This window comes from Lynx rufus, unplaced genomic scaffold, assembly GCF_022079265.1.
Source record: "Lynx rufus isolate CCGP_SWC_20201006 ecotype Redwood Valley unplaced genomic scaffold, mLynRuf1.p SCAF_4, whole genome shotgun sequence".
Taxonomy (NCBI): domain Eukaryota; kingdom Metazoa; phylum Chordata; class Mammalia; order Carnivora; family Felidae; genus Lynx; species Lynx rufus.
The window spans coordinates 122,214,568-122,241,122 of NW_025814856.1; the positions used below are offsets into that span (position 1 = coordinate 122,214,568).

The 26,555-nt window shown below is 48.7% G+C and overlaps 1 protein-coding gene across 1 annotated transcript in view; it reads left to right on the plus strand.

The window, feature by feature from the left end:
• The window catches only part of MTURN (maturin, neural progenitor differentiation regulator homolog), a 28,965-nt gene extending 5,658 nt beyond the window's left edge, over positions 1-23,307 (plus strand). Inside the window, exons 2-3 of the mRNA XM_047095270.1 lie at positions 4,438-4,560; positions 17,965-23,307. Of these exons, the coding sequence (XP_046951226.1) occupies positions 4,438-4,560; positions 17,965-18,075 (234 nt within the window). The 3' untranslated portion in view covers positions 18,076-23,307. The remainder of the gene's footprint in view (positions 1-4,437; positions 4,561-17,964) is intronic.
• Positions 23,308-26,555: the final 3,248 nt, after the last annotated feature.

A 26,555-nucleotide genomic window follows, 5' to 3' on the forward strand; every position in this document is an offset into this window, starting at 1 on the left:
ACACATCTCAGTGCTTGGCACACGGAGCAGGTCGTAGGCCTGGCCGCGCACTCTTCTTACCCTGGGCAGAACCCTATCGGGGGCATGAGACAGCTTGTACCTCCTCTCTCCCACCATCTCTTCGATGGACAGCGTGGAGTTTTGGGTTAGGACGCCCCAACTCAGAATGGACTCCCCGGTCCTAATGATGGCGGAAAACCCACGCAGCAAGAGTGAGGCCCTTCGGCCCTCAAATGGCCCTTTGACTCAGATAACTGAGTCCAGGGAGGAGAAACAGGTGCGTTCTTTGCCCCCCCCCCCGCCGGGATCCCCTACTGTGCCACAGCCCCAGGAAGCCACATGCCATCTCCCCAGGTGTTAGAACAATAGGAGGACAGGCTGTGCCCCAAAAGATACCTGTCGGATTGAATTGCCGAAGTGATCGGATACCATTTTTGGATGAGCTGGATATTCTCATCTACACTATAGAACACAGAAGGTGCTCGTTCCCCTTTGTGCACATGGCCTGGTTGTATTGTCTTATGCTGGACAAGCTTTGATGAGAACGTCTGGTCCAACTTAATGACAGAAAGAAGGGCCACGGATGGCTTGTTTTAAAATCAAAGTTCTCACCAGGGATTTCCACCTTTGCCCCTCTATCCCCAAATGTGATGAGTCAGAGTTCTAGTTCTCAAAGTGTGTTCTTAGAACCAGCAGTATGAGCTTCACCTGGGAACTTGCTGGAACTGCAGGTTCTTGGTGCCACCCCCCCCGCCCCCACACTCGTGTTTTAATAAGTCGGGGGGTGCGGGTGGGGGGGTGTCGTGATACTTGGCTGAAGCCACAGGACCACCGCTGGCCTCTCTTTTGGAAGCCTTCTCTTGGCATTCCTCCTATTCTAACAGGCACCCTGGCTCTCACTACACGGTTAGAAAGTCAGTACATTCTGTATCCAGATTCATATCTGCCAGGGAGTTATATTGTTCAAAGCCACATGTTCTCTGACCCCTGCTTTGGTTTTTTTCATGGCCAAAGTGGCCGTTTGGTTCAATATCCAAGTTGAAGTCATTGTTGGTCACACCCTGGGGTGCGGGATTCTGGGTCTCCAGTCATCCACTTATCTTTGTTTAAGACTAGACCCCAGAATCTGTTTTCAGGAGCGTCTGCCCAGCCACCAGTCTCTCTGCTGTCTCCTGGTTTTAGAACGGGCCCTTCTCTTCTTCCTCAGAGATTACCATCGTACCCTCAACCTGTTGCCTGATAGCTCTGGACAGCACATCTATTTTATCTGGGGACACTGCCATGGGACACTGATTGCACAGGCCTGTAGTAAGCTACAGCGACAACTGTGTCCCATCCGCAACAGGTGGCCAGGTCCGTTGACCTGGCCCTGTTTGTCCTAATCTCACTTGGTTTTATATACTTTTCCTCCCGTCGTTTTCCCAACTACGGACTCATTTTTTAGTTCATCTTACCTTGTTTTTTATGGATCTTTGAGAACTGGCGTGATTAAATGTGGAAGGAAACAGTTGCAATAAATACAACAATACTTTTTGTTATGAGATACCACGGGTCTGAACCAATTAGCATTTAATAAACGATGTCCTCTGAGCACCCATGTACACGTGGGTCTATCCGATTTCAAACCCCGTGCAGCCTCACGTTATCGTATGGGCGGAGATTCGGTTAAAACTTGTTTAAGGCCCCAAAACCAACATGACTGAGAATCCAGGGTGAATTAGACAGCCAAATGAAGTAAATTTAGGCCGCCTGGACAGAAGGCTCTTCCGGCAGATGTTAGGTCTTCCTTCCCCAAAATATACTCATAAGTCAATAGCTCCAAAAGTGGAGTCATGAAAATTGTGGCACGAACACTCACCTCACGAGGTTAGAAATGCCCTAGAAACACTCAGGGGCGCCTGGGTGGCTCAGTCAGTTAAGTGTCCGACTTCAGCTCAGGTCATGATCTCACAGTTCATGAGTTCGAGCCTCGCATGGGGCTCTGTGCTAGTAGCCCAGACAGCTCCAGATCCTCTGTCCCCATCTCTCCCTGCCCCTCCGCCACTCGTAAGCACATAAGCTCTCTCTCTCAAAAATAAATAAACGTTATATGTTAAAAAATGCCCTAGAAACACTTAAAGAATCTGTCTGATTTCCAAGCAGTAGTGGATACGGTGCGATTCTGTTGCTTGAGTGATCACACTTTCCTTAGTTTACTTTGTAATTTAAGGTCCAAATGTATTTTAGAAAATAGGTATACAAGGTTTTCATAGATACACTATTTCTGAATTAACAATAACCCAGGTTGCTTTGGGGAGTGTTCTCAGTGAGGTCACACTGGGTGTCTCATTTGCGCAGTGGGGGCCCTTAGACTTGTGGCACATGGAAAGCCCAGCCCTACCCCTTCCTCCCCATTCTCCTGCCGACACAGAAGGGGAAAGAGGACACTCCCAGCCACCGTTTATTGAACGCCCACTGCGTGCCAGCCAGGGATTTAAGAAACTTCTTACTTTTTTTTCTAATCTTCCCCTAGATGTTAATCCCATCTTTAACTTGGATAAGAATTTTAAATATGCTGGAACTTTTAAAAATTTGAGTATGAAAATGGTTGCTGAGCAGAACTTACATTAAAGCAGGACTTTACTGTTCTTGCTGAATCCCTACTGATTAAGAATCAAGTGTGACAATGGCTATAAAAGCACTTTGTACTCATCCTTTCATACAATGTAAGAAACTACCATTACATAAATGGCATTTCAGCTGCTCAGCAACTCTTAAGGGTCTCTAATTCATAGGGACTCATGTTTGAGCTGTGCTCTAAAGTTAGAGAAGCCAGAAGTTGTCTTCGCTAGGTTGAGCCAGAAGCTCCTCTAGACGTCTGCTGGAATTCAAGCAGCATGTGTCAGAAATGGACCTTTCCATCTATGAAACACAGATAATTGGAGTGGAAAGGGCACATTAGCGTCTAGTTAGTCTCTTGGATCTGAGCAGTTAAGTCTATAGGTCCAGTCCTTAGAAATGCTCCAATGAGAAGGAAGGAGGGAAAATGTTTCTTGAGTGATTGACATGGAACTCTCTGGGGTGATGCCCTAATCATTATATTAATGGAAGGGAGCCAGTGTGTGCTAGACGTGGACCATTTCTCCAAACAGATCTTGTCTCCTGCTGCCTCGTTTCTGCTTCTTGCTTTAACTTCTGGATGTCTTCCTCTCTCCCATGCCTCTGCACTGTCATTGATCGGGCCCCTCTAAACAGTGACTCTTGGTTAGACACCCTGATGTTACCCTAGTGGCCCGGTGCCTCTCCCCAGCTCAGATGTGCAGAGCAGGGGGGCTTCTGCCCCCAGATCTCTCAGCCTGTTTCTTGGGCTCATTCCAGATCCTTGAACGTTTATGGGAGAGACTTATCTCGTCTTAAAGAGGTGCTAAAACAAGTGTCCTCACATGGGAAAACAAACAAACAAACAAACAAAACCAATATACCATGTCTAGCCTTAAGAAGAAGTAAAACCTAAAACCAGGTCCTTGGTGCATGTTGACATTGTGAAGCAATGCCGCCTTAATGCATCCTAAGAGAAGGTGAGCTTTCCGAAAGCCTTTGCTTCCCAGTGATGGAGTGGTGGCTTTTCTGTGTGTTCCTTTAATTTTTTTTTTTTAATGTTTGTTTATTTTTGAGAGAGACAGAGACAGAGCGTGAGCAGGGGAGGGGCAGAGAGAGAATGAGACACAGAATTCGAAGCAGGCTCCAGGCTCCGAGCTGTCAGCACAGAGCCTGACGCGGGGCTCGAACTCACGAACCGTGAGATCGTGCCCTGAGCCGGAGCGGGACGCTCAACTGACTGAGCCACCCAGGCGCCCCTCTGTGTGTTCCTTTAAAGTCATTTTGTTTCATTCTGTTTTGTTGTTGTTGATTTTAAATTCATTTCATTTTGAAGTAAATTTACCATCACCCCCACTCTGCAGGCTGCTCTGGGTAAAGAATGTTTCATTGCAAGTCAATGGTTACAGATTATGCTTAATTAATCCTTCAGCCACAGCTGAAGGCAAAGCCAAGGATCATGCAAACCCTTGGTTTCTCCTCCCTGCTGCTTTAAAACCCTCCTTCCCCAGCCCGAGAAGGGCTATGGAAATGGTTGGGTGGGGCAGGGGTGGGGGAGTGGATATGGATCCCACTGCTTTTTTTGCTTCGCCCCAGCGGATCTGATGGCGAATTGAGCAGGTGAGACTATGGACTGAAAGCATGGAGGTTTCCCGTAGGGTAGGCATTTTCTCGTCCCCTTCAATGCGAGCAAATCGAGAACGAATGTGGGAATTTTACCCTGGAACAGAGGCCTTCCAATTTATGGAATGCAAAAAAAAAAAAAAAAAAAAAATCTTTTTGGCTGTCTGTATTTCACACCGAGTGTAATAATGACTGTGTGTCTTTGTTCTCTCCTCTCCCTCGCCTGTGGGCGCGCAGCACGTGTGGAGTGAGAGCGAGGACTGCCTGCCCTTCTTGCAGCTAGCACAGGACTACATCTCCTCCTGCGGCAAGAAGACGCTCCACGAAGTCTTGGAAAAAGTCTTCAAGTCTTTCAGACCTGTAGGTGCCTGCTTGGCTTCCAGAGCCGGCTTCTTTTCTGCAGTGATTGTGCTGGGAATCACACGGGTGGTGGGGAAAGTGGGCAAGGCCTGGGGGTGACTAATTGTTTTTCTCTTGTCTGCTTTGTGGCTTAAAGATAGCAGCTCGGGGAGGGAGGGTGAGGGCGGAGAGGGAGGGGGGAACGGGATGTGACACAGCTGTTGGTTGCAGGAATGATGGTTATTTCTAGCATCACTTGAGTGAAGAGTCTCTGATAGGGTGGGAAGCAGACAGAGCCTCTATGAGACTTCTGAGTATTCCTGCTCTTGTCCAGTAGACTTAAGGTCACAATTTGTGGAAGCTATGGAGGTTCTCGTCCGTGGTGGGGGTCTAGATTTGGGGGGCTGCCAGAAGGCTGTATACAGGATGTGTGTGCCTCCATATCTGTAGGGTTGGAGAAGGAGGACATTGGATACTGGCTCTGGTCTTTTCTCTTCTGATAAACTCTCTTGTAGAGAGCTTACTTCCTCCCCCGAGCTCCAACACAGGATTTAGGAATCTGTCTATTCCTGCTAGCTGACAGTTTGGTTTTGTTCCCACTGAAAACATGTGAAGTGAATTCTCACCCCTGTTTTGAAGATTACCTATTTCCCTTTATCTTGATTGGAAGATAAAGTCAGATTACTGTTGTGATGACAAGTCCTCTGAGTTCTGCATCTCAGCCCACTGTGAATATGCTACACCTTCCATGGTATTTGCTCTGGATTTTTTTTTTTTCAATTCTTTTAAAATAGTGTCTACTCCTCGGCTGCAGTTTTCAAGCTTGCCTTTCAGTTCCCTGAACGTAGCGGGCCCGATCGCATGGCTGCGTCATAGACCACGTCTGACATTCCAGCATCTCAAGGCTTGTGAGTCAGTTTGGCCATCTTTGGTCAACTGGCTGTCACTCTTGGTATCTGGTTTCCTAGTGTGTTGGATTCTCTCTGTGTGCTGGTTATCGTATTTGAAAACTTGTATATAGGAATACATTGAGGCCTGGGGCGCCTGGGTGGCTCAGTCGGTTGAGCATCCGACTTCGGCTCAGGTCATGATCTCGCGGTTCGTGGGTTCGAGCCCCGCGTCAGGCTCTGTGTGGACTGCGCAGAGCCTGGAGCCTGCTTCGGATTCTGTGTCTCCCTCTCTCTCTGCCCCTCCCCTGCTCATGCTCTGTCTCTGTCTCTGAACAATAAATAAATGTTAGGGGGGGAAAAAAAAAGGAATACATTGAGGCCTGAGGTGATGGCACCTTCCTCCAGAGAGGATTTTGATCTGTTTCTGCCAGGGCTTGGGGGTCCTATCACGTGAGACCACCTTCAAGCAATGTGAGATTTGTAGTTCTTGGAAGTCTCCAGGTGATGAAAGGCCAGCAACTCTGGTTGTTTCTAGTTCAAGGGCTGTTGGAGTCCATGTAGACCGCGGGAACAAAATACCCGAACCTGGGTGGCTTGTAGACAACAGACATGTATTTCTCACAGGTGTGGAGGCCGGGAAGTCCAAGGTCAAGGTGCCAGCAGACTTGGTGTCTGGTAAGGGCCCACTTCCTAGACAGACAGCTGCTTTTGGCTGTAACCTCACATGGTGGAAGGAGAGGGAGATCTCTCTAGGGCCTATTTATCAGGGCACTGATCCCATTCACGAGGGCTCCGCATTCATGACCTCATCACCTCCCAAAGTCCCCACCTCCTAATCTGTCACCTCAAGGGTTAGGATTTCAACACCTGACCTTTGCAGGGACACAGGCATTCTGACCATAACAGGTCTTTGAGACCTCAGCTTAAAGTGGGGATGGTTGGTCATAGCCTGCTCCTTTGGAAGACCCAGGGTTTGACTTCGGCCTCCCTAGCTGTTATAGCAGGCCAGGAATGCAGTAAAGTTGCTAGCTGTTTCTTACAGGTCCACAGATGCCCTCGGGACAAAAGCAGCTTTTATGTTTGTCTCTCTAGGTTCTAATTCTTCCGTGTATTCAAGAAGGCATTTTTCGTCTTTATTCCAGCTTTTTTCTCTGAGGAAGAGTTGGGCCCCAACCACTCATCCACCATTCCAAGAACTAGAATTTCAGTGGCTTCGGTCACTGTGTCTGATTTGTACCATTTGCCCAGGCAGTCCATTTTTTGGTTCTTCATTTTCTAAGCCTGTTTGGCTCGCTCAGGATAGACGCGTGACTGAAAAGTACTGATGTAGCCCTCAATCGTGCAGTATATATTTACTGAGTACCTGACTGCTCTGTTCCTAACACTCGACTCAAACAGATGAAAATCTTATCCTTATATTCTAGCAGCGGTGGGGGGAAAGATAAAGAAGTCCAGCACATAATGTATTAGTGATAAGTGCCAAGGAGAAAAAGTAGGTAAGTCAGGGAAAGGAGGTAAGAAGCATCAGAGGTACTCGGATTTTTTTTTTTTTTTTTAAATCAGGGGAGCAGGGAAGGCTTTGCAAAGACGTTCACATTTGAGTAAAACTTGAAGTGTGAACAGGAGGAAATCCAGAGGAAAGCTTTCCAGGTAGACAGAACAACAAGCACGAAGGCCGGGAGGCCGTGGTGGATGGGGTGAATATCAGTGTTCGGGGGACAAGGAGAGGGGGAGGTGGTGTGGCCCATGTGGGAAGGGTGGGGAGGAGTCGGAGAGGAGCCTGAGGAATTTCAGGGGTTTGCAGGTCACAGAGGGTTCGGGTTTTACTCCAGTGTCGTGGGGAGCCATTGGAGGAGTTTGAGCGCAAGAGGGACCCGACTTTGCATTTTGAAAAGCCCCCTCTGCCCCTCTGACCAGCTGAGAATAGGCTGCAAGGGGCAGGTGGGAACAGGGGGGACGGGCGAGGAGGCCATTGCTGTCGTGCGGTGACAGGATAAGGGGTTGGACCGGGGTGATCACAGCAAAGGCGGAATGAAGGGCCCAGACTCTAGAGGTGACCTTGAAAGTAGACCCGATGGGACTTGCTGGCGGAACAGAAGTGTGTGTGGGAAAAAGAGAGGGCAAGGGTGACCCACAGGTCCTTGCCCGCGCAGGGAAGGGAGTGGCGCTGTCATTTACTGAGATTGGGGAGGATGCAGAAGGGAAGGCTGGGGGGCCATGCGACCAGGAGCTCAATTTGGGGCATAGCAGTATTTGAACATGCCTGTTCGGCATCTAAGCAGAGGTCTCAACGTAGGCAAAATTTTTGTAAAACTTGACACCCCCCCCCCCCCCGCCCCAAGTCTTAACCAGAAAACAACAACAACAACAACAACATCTATTAGCAGATGATACTCACTTTGCGGCTAGTTTCCTCACAGGGGTTCCATTCATTAGCCTTCCACCTGCTTTTCTTTCTGTGCGTGTTCTCTTTGATGGCGAGCACAATACGGGCAGAATTGGCCTAACTGTTCGAGAAGGTGGTCTCTCCCACCAGGACTTGTTTTGCTGTTTTTCTCTACCAAGAAGCCAGGGCTGGATTTTGGCAACCAGGCAGCCACATGTAAACGGGGTGGGGGGCGGTGGGGGGGAATCGCAGTCCAGAAAAATCCAGACGCGTAGCTGAAGACAACTGGACTGTTTGAACATTTTCTTTCAGAGTTAGCTGCTGCTTGTCACAGAGACACGCAGACTTGATCTGCCGTCGCCGTTGGATCTGCAGGGTTCCTTTCTAGAGCACAGCCTACATCTTAGGCAGGGATGTGCTCCCAAGGAGAGGAAGCCTGGACTGGTAGGGCACCGGCTGGTGGGGAGGTTTCTGTGTGGGTCTCTTTGACCCTGGGGAGAGGCGGGTGGGAGGCACCTTGTCAGGGTTAGTGAAGGTGAAGAGCACGCGGTTGCCTTTCCCTCAGCCCCGACGTGCCCCAAGTTCGATGAGTCCAGGACTGTTCCAGACCACAAGGAAGGACTGTGGACTTCAGTGGGAAAGTTCCACCCTCTCCTCCTCCACTCAGGAGTGTGGTTCCTCCCACTGCTGCTATATATCTGTCAGCTTTACGTAAGGGACCTTTGCGTTTAGAAGTAAGACACAGGAAAAGGCCTCGTTGCTCATGGAAGTACTGGTCGAAGTAACACGTACCCAGAGGCCACAGGGTCGTCAAGTAGGTAAACTTCCACGTCATCTCCCTGAAAACAGGTGGTAAGCTGATCAACTCCTGCGGCTGCTTTCTGTTTGTAGTCGGGAAAACCACGGGGCGGTCTTTCCGCCTTCATCTTAGAAGAGCCTCATCCGTGGCTTTGAGTCGTTTCCCCTTGGCCAACCTATCACCAGCCCCTGCCCTGTGTCGTCTCTCCGGAAAGACGAGCACCAAGAGATGGGCAGCCTTCTGCCGCCCCTTGGGGCTTTACTTGAGCACAGTCCGTTTGACTGTCCGTGGACACCCCTGAACGCACGGTCCAAAGGAGCGGGGTCATCTGGTCCTTCCTCAGCCGTCCTGCCCAAAAGGCTAAACGTGCCCCTTGGCACCCTGGACCTTCCTGCCTAACAACTTTGTAGACTCTGCTTGCCCCCCTCCCCCTCTCTTTTTTGCCTCCCCCGCCCCCCACACTGAAGGAGGCAATATCATAATGAAAGTTTCCCCCACCCCCACAGCGAAGAAACCTGTTGTTGATAACCAAACTATGGAGAGAGCCCAAATGTCCGTCGACTAATGAATGGATAAAGAAGATGTGGTTTATATGTATGTACACACACACACACACACATTGGACTATTACTCAGCCATCAACGAGAATGAAGTCTCACCATTTGCAACCACGTGGATGGAACTGGAATGTTTTTATGCTAAGTGAAAAAGAGAAAGACAAAAACCGTAAGATTTCACTCATATGTGGAATTTAAGAAACAGATGGACATACAGGAAGGGGGAAGAAAAAGAAGAGAGGGAAACAAACCACAAGAGACTTTTTTTTCAATGTTTTATTTTTGAGAGAGAGAGAAAGAGAAACCGAGCACGAGCAGGGAAGGGGCAGAGAGAGAGGGAGACACAGAATCCGAAGCAGGCTCCAGGCTCTGAGCAGTCAGCACAGAGCCCGATGTGGGGCTCGAACTCACGGACCGTGAGATCGAGACCTGAGCTGAAGTTGGACGCTCAACCGACTGAGCCACCCAGGCGCCCCTAAACCACAAGAGACTCTTAATGATAGAGAACAAATGGGTTGATGGAGGGAGGTGGGTGGGAGATGGGCTAGATGGGGTGGTGGGTACTAAGGAGGGCACTTGTGACGAGCTCTGGGTGTTGTATGTGATGAATCGCTGAATTCTACTCCTGAAACCAATATTGCACTGTATGCTACTAACTAGAATTTAAATTTTAAAACAACGAGAGAGGGGGTGCCTGGCTGGCTCGGTCGGTTCGGTGTCCGACTTCAGCTCAGGTCATGATCTTACAGTTTGTGAGTTCGATTCCCACATCGGGCTTTGCGCTGACAATAGGGAGCCTGCTTGGGGTTCGCTGTCCCTCCCCTACTTGCACTGTCTCTCTCAGAGTGAATAAATAAACTTAAAATGAGGGTGGGGGGGGTAGAAAAAAACCTGTTGTCGGACTTGAAAAGCAAAAAAGTGTTTCTCTCTATCTCACTCGTCCTCTTTTTTCCCACATTTCTTCACCACATTTTCAACAAAGCGTATTGATTGTTTGCTGTTTGCCAAAGCACTGCTTTCGAGAGCGAGGGGCAGGACATAGTGCCCGGTTCTTGCCCTCAAGGAGCTTTCTGATGGGAGAGGCAGCCCCGAAAACGTGCAGAGAAATCCATGTTACAAGGCAGAACATTTCTTTTGGTCCGGACACCCTCCCAGATACCGTATAGAATGAGCAGAGGAATCTCATTGATTCTGCTGAAGAATCTGCTGTTCTTACATTGCTTTGCTGTTCTCTGGGGAAGTATTTCCTGGGAGGACATTAGTTAGGCTGTTTGTGGTCTCTTTACCCAGTTATGTGGACTCAGGATACTACACGTTGAGGAACCCAGGCTTTGTGGGCAGGCTGCCTGTATTCACATCCCAGCTCTGGCACTTCGTGGCTGTGTGACATTAGCCAAGTTACTTGACCTCTCAGTGTCTCCATTTGTAAAATTAGGAAACAACTGACGATAGCTACCTCAGGCATCTGTAAAGATTAAATGATGCAATTCTCACTGGGAACTGGGTCCGACACGTCACGCGTGATAAGCACGGAATAAATGCGGGCGGTGATACGGCCCGGCTGAGCACACGCGGCGAAATGCTGTTGAGAAGGGAGTAGGACTCCGTGAGACCTTCTGTGGGACTCTTAGATTTTGGGTGGAGAGAGAAAACAGGTGCTAAGTGATTTCAACACATTGCTTAACAGAAGCATCCGACTAAGGTAAGGGATTTTTTTAAGAGGTGTTGTTGGGGTATTCTAGTCAGAAGTTTACCCACATAAACATAATGAGTTTACCACAAAAAAACATAACGAGAGACGATGTTGTATGTTTTTTTTTCATTGCCTGTAGTGTGTGAGGAGGGCTGGGAATTCCAGGTATGAGTGGGCTCACTGAGGAATCAAGTGCCAGGCGGTGACTTCCTTGGAAGTTGAGACCTGAAGACGTGGCGGGATCCAGATGGGCTCGGAGCGAGGGAGAGCTGGCCGAGAAGGAGGGCCCATTGTGGCCTCTCGGCTCAGAGTCTCAGAGATGCCCCGTGGGTGGGGGAAGGTGGCTCGGCTCAGCCCTGCCTTGGCTCCCTGTCTGGCTCCCATGCCGTCATGGCCTCCAGCAGGTCACTGGACCTCAGTGTCCCCCTCTTTAAAATGGGCGTCGTAGGGGCGCCTGGGTGGCGCAGTCGGTTAAGCGTCCGACTTCAGCCAGGTCACGATCTCGCGGTCCGTGAGTTCGAGCCCCGCGTCGGGCTCTGTGCTGACCATTCAGAGCCTGGAGCCTGTTTCCGATTCTGTGTCTCCCTCTCTCTCTGCCCCTCCCCTGTTCATGCTCTGTCTCTCTCTGTCCCAAAAATAAATAAACGTTGAAAAAAAAAAATTTTTTTAAATGGGCATCGTACATGTTTTGAGGTCTTGTGGATCCATGGCGAGCTTCAAAATCAGACTAAGAGCACAGAGGACCGTCCAAGCCCTTCCACACTGTTGAGGTCCGTCTCAGTTTCTGGTTCGTTGGGTAGATCCAGGCTGGATGCAAGGGCAGCGTCCCTCCCAGAGGGTCACGCGTTCGGCTCTACTCCGGGGGCCTCCTAGCTTGGACCCGGTGTTTTTTCCCTTCCTGGCTGAACGACATATCCAAACGGTACGTATGTGCAGATGACCGTGCCGAGCGGGCCGTCATTGCCGTCCGGGGAGCAGGCGGGTTTATCCCTGTCGTGCAACCCGTCACGGCTTCGGAGACACCCATCGATAGCCTTGATAAATGTGAATTGGAGAATCGTCAGAGTCTTACGTGTTTCTTGTTTAAGTGGCCCTCGGTTGACGGTTGCTGGTCATCACCTGATTGAGCTAGATAATAAAATAGCGGTTATAGATCTAAATAACGGTGATCGCGCTATTTATTTTTTTCCCTCGGTGTTTTCGTAGCTTTTATTTAGTGCCAGCCGACAGGCGTCCCCTGGTTAAAAAACAGTTCACAAGAGAAGAGCTTATGGTTTCCAATTTAGCTGCAAAATCAAACCTTATCTTTGCCCTTTCAATTTCGCTCAAAGCTTTATTTTATTTTATTTTATCCTGGACCGTTACTCCTCCTTCTCTTCTAGCACTGTGGACATTAGGGTCATGAGGCATCTGTTGTTATGACAACTTTGTGTGCTGTTTGGCTGATGTTGCTTTGATAGCCCTACCTGGAGTTATAGCCTGTGGTTCCCCATGGTTTCTTGCTGTCTTTGACCCTGGTCCCCCGCTCTGGGGTTACTGTTCTGACTCCATGTTTTTTTCTGTCAAGAAGCAGACACTTCTAGCAGAAAAATCCCCCTCGTTCTAGCTTGCTGGCCCAAGAAGGATTAATATTTTCAGTTTGCCACTAAGAGCTGAGGAGCCGGGAATTAAACCCCACGGGAAGACCTTTTGTGACCCAGAAAAAGTCCAATTCTTGCTTCTACTCCTATAGTCTGGTTAAGAGCCAGGGAGAAGAGAAAGAATCCACCCCCCAGTAGGTCGGAAAGTCTGGTAAGAGAAGACTATGCACTCCTGTGGGTTTTACTAAAAGACATTGAATGTTGATAATTTAAGTTTATCATAGCTTTTGTTTTTTGCTCAGGTATGAGCTTTCAAACCCGTGTATTTTTTTAGGAAATATCATGGCCCCTGAAAGTGAGAAAGTACCTACCAGTCTTGCCCATTTGGGTCTTCTATCCACCTTGTCACCTGCCCCTTTTTTTCTCCTAGTATCAAGAACACAGACTGACCGGGGCGCCTGGGTGGCTCAGTCGGTTCAGCGTCCGACTTCAGCTCAGGTCACGATCTCGCCGTCTGTGAGTTCGAGCCTCGCGTCGGGCTCTGGGCCGACCGCTCAGAGCCTGGAGCCTGTTTCAGATTCTGTGTCTCCCTCTCTCTCTGCCCCTCCCCCATTCATGCTCTGTCTCTCTCTGTCTCAAAAATAAATAAACGTTACAAAAAAAAACAAAAAAATTAAAAAAAAAAAAAAAAAAAAAACACAGACTGACCAGGATCTCATTGTAGGTTTCTTGGTACCACTGGCATCATTGATCATTGAGATAAATAGTGACAAACTCCCCAAAGCTTTAGAGTAATGCTTAATGCTCAGAGTGTGGTTTTTGGACCGGTCGTATCCCTATCACCTGGGAGCTTGTTAGAAATACAGAATCCCAGGTTTCACCTGAGACCAGCTGAGTCAGAATCTACATTCTAAGGGCATCTCTGGGTGAATCGTATACACAGTAAAGTGCTTCAAGGCGTCCTCTGGAAGGAGCTCACAGGGACCTCTGAAGCCACAAGACACTTACTGAAAGCTCCCTCGCTAATTGGCTGTGCTCTCCAAGGCTTAGACATCCGTCTCCCTTTCTTCCATAAAGACACTGTAGGCTACTGTGCTAAGTGAGGGCCACCTTTGGAGACAGCAGATGCTAAGTGCCAACTAAATGTGTCCTCAACTAATTTCCGTAACTTTCTAAAAGACCTGGAGTTAGTCCTACAGATAATTGATCCTCTTCTGGGTCTAAAGAACTTGAATTCTTAAGGGTTGGCATTTCTACCTTTCAAGTACAACCCTGTGTGGGTGGGTGGGCCCCAGAGTTTTTGTTTTTTTTTTTTAATTTTTTTTAATGTTTATTTGTTTTTGAGACAGAGAGTGAGTGGGGGAGGGGCTGAGAGTGAGGGAGACACAGAATCCGAAGCAGGCTCCCGGCTCTGAGCTGGCAGCACAGAGCCCGACATGGGGCTCGAACCCACTAACCATGAGATCATGACCTGAGCCGAAGTCAGATGCTTAACCGACTGAGCCAGCCAGGTGCCCCTGGGCCCCAGAGGTTTTTATGTAAGATGATATGTTGCCCAAAGGAAGCTTTGTGCACAGCAAAACTCTAGAAATGCCAACACCACTGTCCAGAGTGAGCATAAAGATTTTTTTTCCTAGTCAGTTGAAAAAATTCCGCTCAACAGACTTAATGATTATACCTATCAGAAGTAGTTGAAACATACCAGATAGGATTTCTGAGTCTGTCTCCTTTTCTTTAGGAGAACAAGCGGATACAGTGTAAGCAAGGAGCCCAGGATTCTTACCAGTCTGTCTGTATTCCTGTCTCTGACATGTCTTCCTGACTGTTAAAAATTTGGATCCAGAAGTTAAATGTAGATGTACCTGCCGTAGATGGGAGTAGAGGCAGAGGTGGGAATGCTAGATTATTGCATGTCTGTATGGTATTCTTTGCAGTCCCAGGCAAATTATAGTTCTGGTGCTTTTTCTGCTCTGCTCTGTGTGTTTCCCAATCGTATGTACTCGTAAGTGTAGACATTACCATTGCACATCGAATGCTTTAAAAGGTGTATTACTCAGTAGAAAACATTGAGGCCTCCCGCTGAAGGAACAGCATTGCCAGCTGGAAGGGAACCTCCTGGGTACCTGGTGGTCAGGTTGTAGTCTGCAGTCTAATGGCCTGGGTTTGAATTCTGGCTCTGACACTAACTGGGTAACTCCACGCACTTGCGAGTGACTCAACCTCTCTAGGTCTTATCTGTAATAGGGTGATAATCATAGGGCCTAGGGCTATTCCGAGGAACCAATGGAATTAGTATATGTAAAGCTGCTTAACTCCCATGCCTAGAAGATAGTAACATGACCAGTATTGACTATTATTATTATTACATCTGAAGTGTGATCAAATTGGTGGGTTGGATGGAAGGCTGTGACTGTAAGTCTGAGAATCAGACGAAGAGGCTAACAGAATTGAGTTTCTTCCTTCCTTCTCTTTACACTTCTTAGAGTACTGATTACCAGTGAGGTGACCCAGAAGCGAGCACAGCCGAGGGGCAAGGGAGGAGCGGGGGCTGGAGGCCATCCAGATGCAGCCGGCACTCCCCCTTGAATAACTGAACTGCTGTGCTTTATTATTTTTTTTTTAAAGTGTTTTTGTGTGTGTGTTTGTTTAGAGAAAGCACATGCGTGGTGCGTGCATGTGAGCAGGGGAGGGGGAGAGAGAGAGAGAGAGGGAGACGGAGACTCCCAAGCAGGCTCCGCGCTGTCAGCGCAGAGCCCCACGCAGGGCTCCATCTCACGAACCGTGAGATCATGACCTGAGCCGAAATCAAGAGTCAGATGCTTACCCAGGCGACCTGCACTGCTGTGCCTCACAACGAGAAGCCACTGAATAATTCACACGGGGCTCTACGGTTTGCTGACCGTGGCCACACTCACTTTCTCGTTTAATCTCCAGAGTTTCTCTGGACGCAGAGCAGGTGTCATGGTTCCCACTTTCCAGAGAAGGACGCCGAGGCTCAACCAGGGTAGTGGCGTGGCAGAGGTCCCCAGCTAGAGCCGTCCCTTCTGGATGCCAGGTCCAGTGCCTTTTTCACACAGCCTCTCGTGAATCTGCAGACGCTGCACTAAAGTTGCCTGGGAAGTCGGGAAGGTCCACTGAGAACTGCTTCTGTTCTTTCTCCCTCCTCTCAGGGCAGGGGGTGAGCAGTTCTAGATGTAGCATGCACGTATTTCCCACGGAAGGGAAGGGCCTCACGTGTGGCTGATGCTCTAGACCTAAAACTATGTCCTTTGGATTCACCTAAAGGTAAGATAGGGAGCTAGGAAGAGGAGAGAGGGGAAGAGTTGTGGTAATGGTTTCATGGCTCGCTGGGACCTCTTCTACAAACCACCCTAAGCTGAGGAGAAGAAGGGTGTTGAGGGCTACCTATGGTTTGGGTCCGTGTGAATTACCTACGTGTGTCGTGAGAAAGAATAATGGTGGGCACGTGTCTTCAGGACAAGATGGCAAACGTGTAGATGCATACCTCCACCACACCCTCTTTACCCGTGGCCGCCATTGCTAATGGACCACCATCTTTCCCACTGAGCCCCTTGGAATCCTCAACCCAGGGCTCCAGGCAGCCACTACCAGTCAGATTCTTTAAGTGAGAGAGAACTCCTTGGCCACTCCTCTTTTAAGGGGGTATCCCTTCGGGGCAGTGAGGAGTCACATTTATTGCCGAATTAACGCATCTGCAGTTGGCATTTTGGCGATGCTGGGGTTCTCCGTAGGGGCAACAATACTTCTGTTTTACCAGTGACCTACATTATCACCACTCATTTGATGCTTTCACGTTTTGCCGTGTCACCAAGCATCTCTTCAAATAAAAATCGAACATCAAAATACTCGTCATCTGTGTCCATTGTGGCCATCTTTTCTCTCTCTTTAGGGGAAAAGATGATCCTTTGCTCACTCTCCTAAGATGTGAGAGGGAGACAGCAGTGGGAGAAAGGGGCTTCTTGCTTCCCCCAAGCATACGCGAGATCGCTCCACACTGTCCAGGCCAGCGGGGATGCACTCCTCCTGCCTCACCCCTCCAAGCCAACAGTGGCTCTTTGAGACATCCGCAGCACTCTGGGCTCTGAGGGGAAAGCTTGTGGCTGCAGCTGGCCATGCCTGCCTCACCAGGCCACATGTATAACATGACCCAGGGCCTGGCAGATGATCTGGTCCTGAGTGTGTTCGTAGGGCTCTGCGAGACCGGCGAGGGTTGCCGTTGGAGAACTTCAGGGTAAAGGCATCCTTTTGATTGGGATTCTGCTTTGTCCTTGACTCGTTTAAGCATTTGGGGGAGAGGCTGGGAAGACAGGGGAAGGGAGCACGGGTTGCAGGGCACTGGGGGGTCATGCAAAGTGAACAGAATGATCTAACTTATTCGAGTGGCTTAAGGCAGTTAGTTTGGCTCATAGGGCCATTCAGTGAAGTTGCCTGAAAGTGATCAGCCAAGAGGGCCACCACGTGGGAACGTCAGGGCAGTCACATGCAGTGACCGTAAGTCTCACCGAGAAGCTGTGGGATTGGAAGCACCGTGATCACGGTCGGGGCCGAGGAGGACCCAAGGCCATGGCTTCCTGCCGGCACCAGAGTTTTTCGTTCATACTGATCAGACCCGGCAAATGGCACTCAAGCTTCTAACCGAAGACCAGTCAGTGCTTTAAGAAAACGTTTACTGTGTATTTATTGTGAATTTCCCTGATGATAATTACAGAGCCTCTGGAAAATACAAAAAGATAAAAAGGAAATAAAAACGTACCCATTACCTCATTGTCTAAAAACAACGCTTCTGAAATGTGGATGTATTTTGTCAAAGTCTTTTTTTCTGGGCATTTGTGTATAAATTTGAAGAAAATCTGTATTGCACTGAAAATGCAATTTTTATCATGTCTTTTTACATTTAGGAGCATATTCTTGTATCGTTAAGTTAGCCAGAATGCTCTTTTAAGTGGGTATATGAGATCCCATCTTACAGATCCACTGTGATTTGTTAAATATTTCGTTAAATAGATTTTGTTATTTTGTTACATCTTTTAGTGGTTTTCACGTTTTTCTGTGTGTGACAAATGCTGGCAGCCCATGTGTTTAGGTCGGAAAATAGAGGGGGATAGATTTTGGTCGTCTTGATGGAACCGTCAGCACTGTCCATTGTACTTCTGCTGACATCTGACATCCCAGATGTGTGTGTGTGTGTGTGTGCACAGACACTCTATTATTGTACATGGGGGTGTGGTGCCATGCCTTGATACTTAAAAGTAGAGAAATCTCCAGGCTCCCCAAGAAAACTTAGCCTTTTGGGCACCAGCCCGTTAAAGCTTTGACATTTCCACCCAATACGGTTATAAAAATAATCGTGGGCACAGTTGACACCAGTGGGGAGGGGAATCCATCGGTGCTGTGCTAAGTCCTGTCAGGTGCTCTTGAATTGGGATCAGACGTCTTTGGTTACCTTCCTGCCCGCGGGCCACTTGGTACTCACGGCTGGTTCTCTTCTCTCTCCTGTAGTTACTGGGGCTTCCGGATGCAGACGATGATGCATTTGAAGAGTACAGTGCAGACGTGGAAGAGGAGGAGCCAGAGGCGGACCACCCCCAAATGGGGGTCAGTCAGCAGTAAACTTCCGAGGGCTCCCACCGAGGAGAGTAAACCCCCGGTACCTGAGGTGGGGTTGCGTGCTCCTGGGTTAGCATTTTGCGTTAGCACTTCGAAACAGGACGTCTGGCTCCCAGCATCCAAATTCAAACCAAGTACCTTTTTATTGACCACAAAATTTCTGGAATGAGCTTTGCTCAGAAGTGACCTGAAGTTTACTTCCGTTTCCGTGGGTTTCTATGGAGTTGTCTCGGTAGCCTTTGCCATTTTGAAGTTAGAGTCCATTTTGTGGCTGACCGTTCTCTCCTGAGTTTGTGTTGAAGAACTCACTTTCACTGACTCGAACGTAGAGAACTCGGAATGTATTAAGGATTATGTTTTGAGTCCTCACAGGTGACATTATTGAGGGGGAAAGCATGGCAGAGAAGAAATGCAGTCTGCACTTTTTACGTACTTTTTAAGTGTCCATGAGTGAAGGAATTTGCTTATAAGGCATGAGTTTTAATACCTAGTCATTAAACTGCACAAGTGCAAATACAAGGGCAGAAAAGGATAATCACTTAGCTTTGGATGAAGAGGGTAAGAGAGGCAAAGAAGCCTTTGCTTAAGTGTTCCGCCATCACTAAGTTACCTGGATAGATTGCAGCTGGTTCATGGTTAGGTGCAAACATGACTTGCATGTTCAATTATTTCAAAACATGCTAATTCCAAAGCCACTTTTAAAATCTAATAGCGGAAAATATAGATGGGGTGACATAAATTATTGATTTCCTTAAAATGTTTATAAACCGTCCCACATATGAAATGAAACATTTACGTTCTCTCTTTTTAACCAGATGGCAACTTGTTAAATCATGAAAACATTCAGAATCCAAGTGCCACTTAAACTTTGAAGCCATAGATAGATTTAACGGGGAAATAAACCAGGATAATTTTTTTTTTAATGTGATGGAATCCTTCTTTACTTTCTTAATTTGTCTCTTATTCTTTAAAAAAGAAAAGTCAAGAAAAGGATCCCACTGTATAATTTATTAAAAAAAAAAACAAATGTCATCAGGTGCTTCGAGGAACCTAACTGCCGTGACTTTTTAAAGCGATAGGAACATGAGAATCTTTCAGTCGTGGGTTAGCTTGGTTCAAAGGGGGGAAGTTCTAATGATCAAACTACTAAGACAACTCACAGAAACAACTACTTAATAATTGGAAACACTGCTGTCAGTATTCAGCCAACAAATACGTTTCCAAGGGAAGTCCTTTGGAACGCTAAGGTGGAGTTATTTAAAGTAATTCATTTTCTTGGACCTCTCTGCATCTCTCGTGCCGGTAACTTAGGACGCAGAATGCCTCTTCCACAACCCTTAACTAAACGTAGCATCTGGGGTGGGAATTTTAACATGCACACACATGCCTGCGAGGTGGTCATAGTTTGGGATTAGAAATAAAAGCAGCAGCAGCGGAGAGCACAGAGCTTAGGGGAGTCTTGTGTATCTTCCAGGCATGTCAGTGTCAACCTGCTTAGCTAACATTTTCTGTTTAATTGATTGGTGCCGTGACGAGCACGGCTGCTTGTGGCAGAACCGCGCGCTGCGGTTTTAAGTCATCGGGTAAAACAATGCGGTGGTTTCCATCCGTGCTTCGGTACCCGCGTGTTTTTCCTTGCTTGGAAAAACCATATCGAAGGTTAGCCTCCAGTGGAATGATGTCCCTCCGAGTCGCCTGGTCACCCGACACACCTTGGTGTTTCATCCAGCGGGGTGAGCGTATCCCGTGCTTTGCTCCCCGTGTTCCGGCCGGCCCCGTACCCGAGCGCAGGTGATTGTGTTCTGTAGATGCCACTCAAGTGTGGTGGCCTCTGTGTTGACACCGTGTTGACTCCACGGGCTGAAAGAGTAAGAATGACTTCTGCCACTGAAATGAAGAAGCTTGACGAGGGACACTGGAATTTTACACGGAGAGGCTCAAAATCTGAGTTTCCATATGTTCGAACGTGGACGCTAATAGAAAAATGTATTTTATGAGAAAGCGTTTAGGCTTTGACCAAATGCGCTCTGGTATTATTATGTTAATGTCTCTGTTTATAAAAACCGCCCCGAGGTCAGCTCAGCCGGTCACTGGGCTGAGGAGAAATCTCGTTTGTTCTGCCCCCCGGGGTTGAGGATGCCATTGCTGCATGTTACTTATTTCCAAGGCCAGACCACTGAAGGCATCAGCACATCGGACTGTTTCCTCTCCAACTTCCTTTCCTCTGATTGTGCACACCCGCGCCCGTGCACATGCTCACGCCCACCTGGCTGTGCGTTGTGTGTGCGGCGTCAGAGCTCGCCTGGTGCAGAGCTCCACCCGGATGGGTCAGCGAGGCAGGCCGCCTGCGGTGGTTGTCACGGAAGAGGTTCCATAGTTAGACACATTCCTGACTTTCCCGAACATAGAACACTTACGAAGAGGCAGTGTGGTGCAGCGGAAGGAGCGCTGGCCCAGGAGTTAGGACAGAGACCTGGGTTCTAGTCCTGGCTCTGCCAGTGACCGTGTGACCTTGGGCAAATCACCTAACTTGCCTGAAACAAGGGGTGTTTTCCCTTCCTGCTCCCACCACGGTCGCCCCATAACTGCCTTATGACGTGTGTGTGTGTGGAGAGCAACCGTCAAGGAAAGCTTTAGGGAAATGAGAAAGAAATACATTTTGAATCACGCCAAGATGCTAACCTGAGGATCCTGGCCACAGGACCACCTTGGAGTATGTTTCTGTTGGTCTGTGAGTGTTGAAACCCCCTCAAGCGTGATCCCGAGGGGCTGACTTCCTGTCCCTTAGACAAGAGGATAAAGTAAGGCTTCTGAAGATCTAGAAACACACTTGTCCCGGATAGGCAGGCTTCGTCATTGGAAGGCATAGCTTTTCCTTGTGCCCTGATAGACGGTGGCTTCGGAAGTGGAATAAGTTCCCTGAAGAGTAGCTGGAAGAGAGTGGAAGAGGAATACTTTTGCTTTTTTGCCGTGTCATCCAGTAGAAAGAAAAGCGCGAGAGAGAATGTGTGTGAGTGCGTGTAGATGTGCGAATGGTGGTGGCACACGTGTGGGGGGGTGGCGATCGGTGGCTTGTTGGTCATTGTGGGCCAGCTGTGAAGTCAGGCCTCTGGCGACATGAAAAAACCTTGATCCTGGGTTTGAGAGACATTTTCCGTATGGCAACTGGTCCCTGTCTCTGCCTGATGGTCCTACTGAGCGCCCTTCGGGGAACCGGAGAATGAGTTAGGGAGCCAGGGAGGGAGGTGGGACCCCACACGATGCCTGCCAGCACCCCAGATTCAAGTACACGGAGACGTCCCCTCAAGTCTCCCAGGCTCATAGCAGCACGTAGGACTTTTTTTTTTTTTTTTTTTTTAATGTGACTAGAACATGAAAAGTCTTTGATTTAGGAATTCTCCTTGTGTCCTGGTTGTCAGAACTAGGTTTCGTGTCCTTCAGTGAAAAATCTCTCTCCTCTCGTAGCTACTGTCATTTTTCACATACAAACGGAAACCTTTCCTCCAGCACAACTACGTCTCTAACTGTTGTGTCTGTCCCCTAAGAGCACAAAGTGGATGGACCTAGGGGGGCTGTGCTTGCAGAGCATCGTCGGAATTCATATTTTAGAAATCTACCTTGCACGTGAAAATTCACAGGTTGGGAAACCGGTATGAACACATCTGATTTCCCACGGTTCGAGAGGCACATGGGAACAGGCGGGACTTAATCTGGGGCGGGAGGAGATGAGAGAGGGAGAATGGGAGAGTTAGGGAGTCCGATTCTTAAAAGAAGAGAAAAAGCCCGAAGGCAGTTATCACGTAAGGTATAGGAAAACTGTCTTCATGGCATTCACGCTAGGAGCCCGCTTTCCTCAAAGGGATGGCCTGAATGTTGAGAGGCGAGGCCTGTGTCGGGGGTGGCTTTGTGGCTTTACAGATGCCCCCCAGCCAAGGAGACCGCGGGCGCGTCCTGCAAATACGGTGGAGTTTTCCTCAATAAGCCAGCCGTCAGCCAGAGAAGCCTGTCTTCCCAAAGTGCCAACGGATCTGAGGGCTCTCATCACCTGGCAGGCGGAACGTGAACCAGACTGGATCTTGCCCTCAGTGTGGAGGCGGCCAGGGGCTGGAGGGCAGAGCCCGCCCACTGACTCCAAGGTGCTTGAGGGTGGTAGAAAGAGCACAATGAAATCTCAAGGGGCTCACAGATCCCTCTTCCCCATAATGAGTGTTAACCCCGAAGAGGTGCCCCTGCCTATTGCTTCAGATGACCAGAGAAGCCTGAGAGTTTTTTGTTTTGTTTGGTGTTTTTAATTAAAAACTCAGCCTCTTCCACAAAGACCCAATTAGTTATCTTGGTTTTGTGACACCAGGTATGACACGAAAGGCTGAAGTTGCTTAGATTCTCTACAGCATATCTAAAACTTGCCAGAATGCCGGGAGCCTCTGGTGTCCATGGCAACGTCGTGTCCATGGCAAAATATCTATAGCTCGTGTTCCCCGGACAAATTGTTAAATAATATGTTGTCGTCGATATTTTTATTTAAATGCGTATTATAAAAATAGAGGGCCCGTGAGCATTACATGTTAGAAGCCTCATGTAAAGCACTGTGTGGCCGAATGGGCACGAGCCGTTGAGAGCGTGCGCCGGGCCACACGAAAATAAACATTTAATTTACTGAGAACTGGATTCGAATTCTTCGGTACTGCAGAGAAGGCGGATAGTCTGTTCTTTGTAAAACTGCCTTTCCCTGTTTTTTTCTTTTGTTTCGTTTTTGTTGCTGAAGAGTCATTCTTTAAGTACCTTCTGAGAGCCAGATGGATAAAGACACAGAGCAGTACCGTGCACCCCTGTCGGCTTTTTAGAGGAGAAAGCAAATCGTCCACCCTGGGGAAAATCCAACACTATCTGTGGGCCAGTCTTAATTGGTGTGTGAGAGCAGGGTTGAGTCATCTACTTGAGAAGCAAAATCAAGGAACAGTTTTGGGTTTCTTTTTCCTTAGGCAGAAACGTTTCATGCAAGGTGTGTATGCTTTCTTTGCCTTTATATTTCCTTTCCGCGGAATCTCTTGTACATTACAAAACTGTGAAATGGGTTGCCAAAAAATTGTTGCCCTTTGTTTTAGATGCCTCCGGCAGTGTAAATCCTAAACCGATCCCTGTCTGCATCTGCACCTGCCTCTCTCCCCTGCCAGAGAGGATCTCATCCACCCATGTAATTACCATACGCTTGCTATTAAAGAGCCTTCCAAACTATGGTGGTGTTTGCCTCTTTTTTACTCCCTCCACAATGTCTGGTCTGAGAGGACACCTCATGTGACACAAACAAAGGGACAAAGAATGAGGACCGTCAGCTAGCTTGTGGTTGCCAGTGTCGGGGCTGGGTGGGAGGTGGCCGGCGGTGGGGGAAGAGAGGGAGAAGGCAGTTAGTTACGTGAACCACTGACATGATTCAAATGCTGTGGAATTTTGTGACATTAATATATCTGTGCTGATGTCGTGGCTGGTGTTTAGTGCTTTCCCAGTCTTCCTTCAGACCTAGTACTTTAGGTGTGTATACGACGGGTATGACAACCCTATTTTCCCCCATCATAGTGAGGAATCCTTTGTGGCACCGGCTGGAAACCTGTGGTCACTCTGTGATGAATGACCCTGTTTCCCCACTACTCTCTTCCCAGTTATGACTATTTCATAAGCAGTGACATTTAAAGGATCCGTCCGAAGTTCGTGGTGAAGTCCCATTCTTTGATTAAGAGCAGGTTTCTTTACCCAAATGAATAGGTCTCCATAGATTGTTAAATGAGATTTGAGATTGCCTCAGTAGACAACAGCGTAGAGGTTGGTGTGTGTGTCTTAGATAATTTCATTTGCAGTTCTTTGTGTTTGGCACGGCTGTTGTCAGAGATTGGACGTGAGTAGTGGGCTGTGTGCAGGCATTCCCAGCCTCACTCAGTCAACGATTCTTTCTTTCTTTCTTTCTTTCTTTCTTTCTTTCTTTCTTTCTTTCTTTCTTAATTTCTTTCTTTCTTTCTCTCTCTCTCTCTCTCTCTTTCTTTCTTTCTTTCTTCTTTTTAATTTATTTTGAGAGAGAGAGAGAGGGAGAGAGACAATTCCAAGCAGCCTCCTCACCATCTGCATGACGCCCGATGTAGGACTTGAACTCGTGGAACCGCGAGATCACGACCTGAGCCGAAACCAAGAATCAGACACTTAACGGACTGAACCACCCAGGCTCCCCCAGTCAACGATGCTGACCTCAGCACGGTGCTGGCATGATCTTCCCCAGCCAAAGCCTTTCTTCTGGGGGAATTTCTTTGTGACTGTTATTTGATCACTTTTCACAGATAAACTTTAAAAAAAAAAAATGTTCATTCTTTTTGAGAAAGAGAGAGAGTGTGGGGGAGGGGCAGAGAGAGAGGGAGACAGAGGGTCTGAAGCAGGCTCTGCCCTGAGAGCAGAAAGCCCACCCGATGCGGGGCTTGAACTCATGAACCGAGAGATCATGATCTGAGCTGAAGTTGGACGCTTAACCGACGGAGCCACCCAGGTGCCCCCACAGGCAAACTTGTTAAAATGTAGCTCGACTCCTTTATGTAATTGCAGAGACCGGTGTTAGAAAGACCCACATTTCCCCCTTTGTGGTGAATCGTTCTGAAATCCATTGGCTGGGGGTAAAGGTTCTAGCCCGGGCTCCCCCCTGACCAGCGATGTGGCCGTGTCACCTCTCCCCGTCCCCCATCTTTGTCTCCTCATCTGTAAAAATAAGACTGTGGACTCATTTCCAAGTTCCCTCCAGGCACTAGCATTGTGGCAATGTGTCTCGTCTTGGCTAGTGGGGCTAGGGAGGGTGGGAAGCAACGTTTATAATGAAACTGCTGTCTCATGAAACCAGGACTGGGTGGTGACATTGGCAGAACTGTGTTTCTCTGATTTTGAGCCCACCTTCCTAGAATCCCTTCTAGGGGCCAAAATAGTGGGTGCACGTCAGCCCAGATGCTCATGTCCCAGGGTACTTTCTCCTGCCTTCCTACACTTCTCTTTGCGATCAATACTGTGGAATAAAGAGCCACAACAAAAGAGGAAGATTTGGGGTATTTTGCTTTGGACTGTAACTCGCAGTCTCATTGCCTTTAGAAACGAATCTCGCTTCCATAGGAAAGTCAGGTCCGGCGGGACGCTTTTTTTTTTTTTTTCCCCCAGTGTTCATTGTGGACATGAATGGGTTGAAGTCAAACAAGGTAAACCGAACTAAACCCACCACCCAGTATCTGGACCCTGTGCCGGGGTTTGGACCACGTACGGGCTTGACGCCTTAATGCAGGGGGGTGTGGCACAGCGTTTTGCCCGGTGCCCTGCTGAATCGGGGTGAGCGAACATTCTTTCCCTTTGGCAGGCCTGGCCATCTGTTACTTTGGAAACCCCAGAAACGCGTCCTGAGATAAGCTGGCACTGTACTTTTCCTCTTAGATCCGTAGTAGAAAAGTAGCTCTGAAACGCTCTATCTCTGACCTGCCTTTTTTTCCTTTTGGAGCAGAAAACATTGACATTTATGAAAATCTGGGCCAGCCGTAGTTAGGCAGCCTAAGAATGAGGTAGGCATTTCCTATTAGGTAACGTTGAAAGGAGCAGAGACATTTCCTCCTCCTTATTTTCGAGGAAAATACGGCAACACCACAGATGGAGAAACCGGCTGTAGAACGAAGCTGGTCCTTTGGGATGCTTTTTAATTGGAAGCCTCTAGAGGTCAGCACTGCATAAAAAAGGGATTTCTAGTTCTGGGTCAAGCCGGCGCCCGGGTCTTGGTGGAGCGTTTGGGAGAGAAGGGCCAGCAGACCCCCGGCACGAGGAGAGAGGTGAAGAGCCGGGCTGTGTGTGGGAGCAAGGCAAAGGGTCCTTTCCCTTATACAAACCCTAACATTTGTCCTGGGTTGTTTTTCTCCCCCCCCCCCCCCACTTCTCATCCATCTTTCCCTACAGCTCCCACACCCTGGTGGGCACACACTGTCAGCTCAATAAACACGACTTATTGACCGATCGATGAAGCGTGGCATTTAGCTCATTCGGAGAAGGGCTGGGGAGACGCCAAAGAGGAGATGGACGGCACAGTGCACTTTGCTTTGAGCGAGGGGAGGGGCCCCTGTGGGCCCCGGCGGCCCAGAGCCTTTCTCGTTATTAGGCGGCAGGCTTTGCTCAGCCCTGCAACTTGCAGTCAAACTTCAGGGTGCCATGGGCAGTGCTGGGACCACAGGTTTCCACTTGGAACCCCATCAGGCTCCCTGATGCTCCCAGATCAGGAGTGGGTGGGGAAGGGTTTTAGGACCCTTAGATCTGACCAGAACGGAAGTGGTTGGGAGTCCCCCAAAACGGGTTGACACTCCTGGGGTGGGGAGGGGAGACTCCAGGGCACGAGATGCAGTTGGAATATTCTCGGGCTGGTGGCTCAGGCTTCACAGCCCGCCGCAGGCCAAATCCAAACCCGGAGGCAGCGTTGGGAGCTCCCCGTA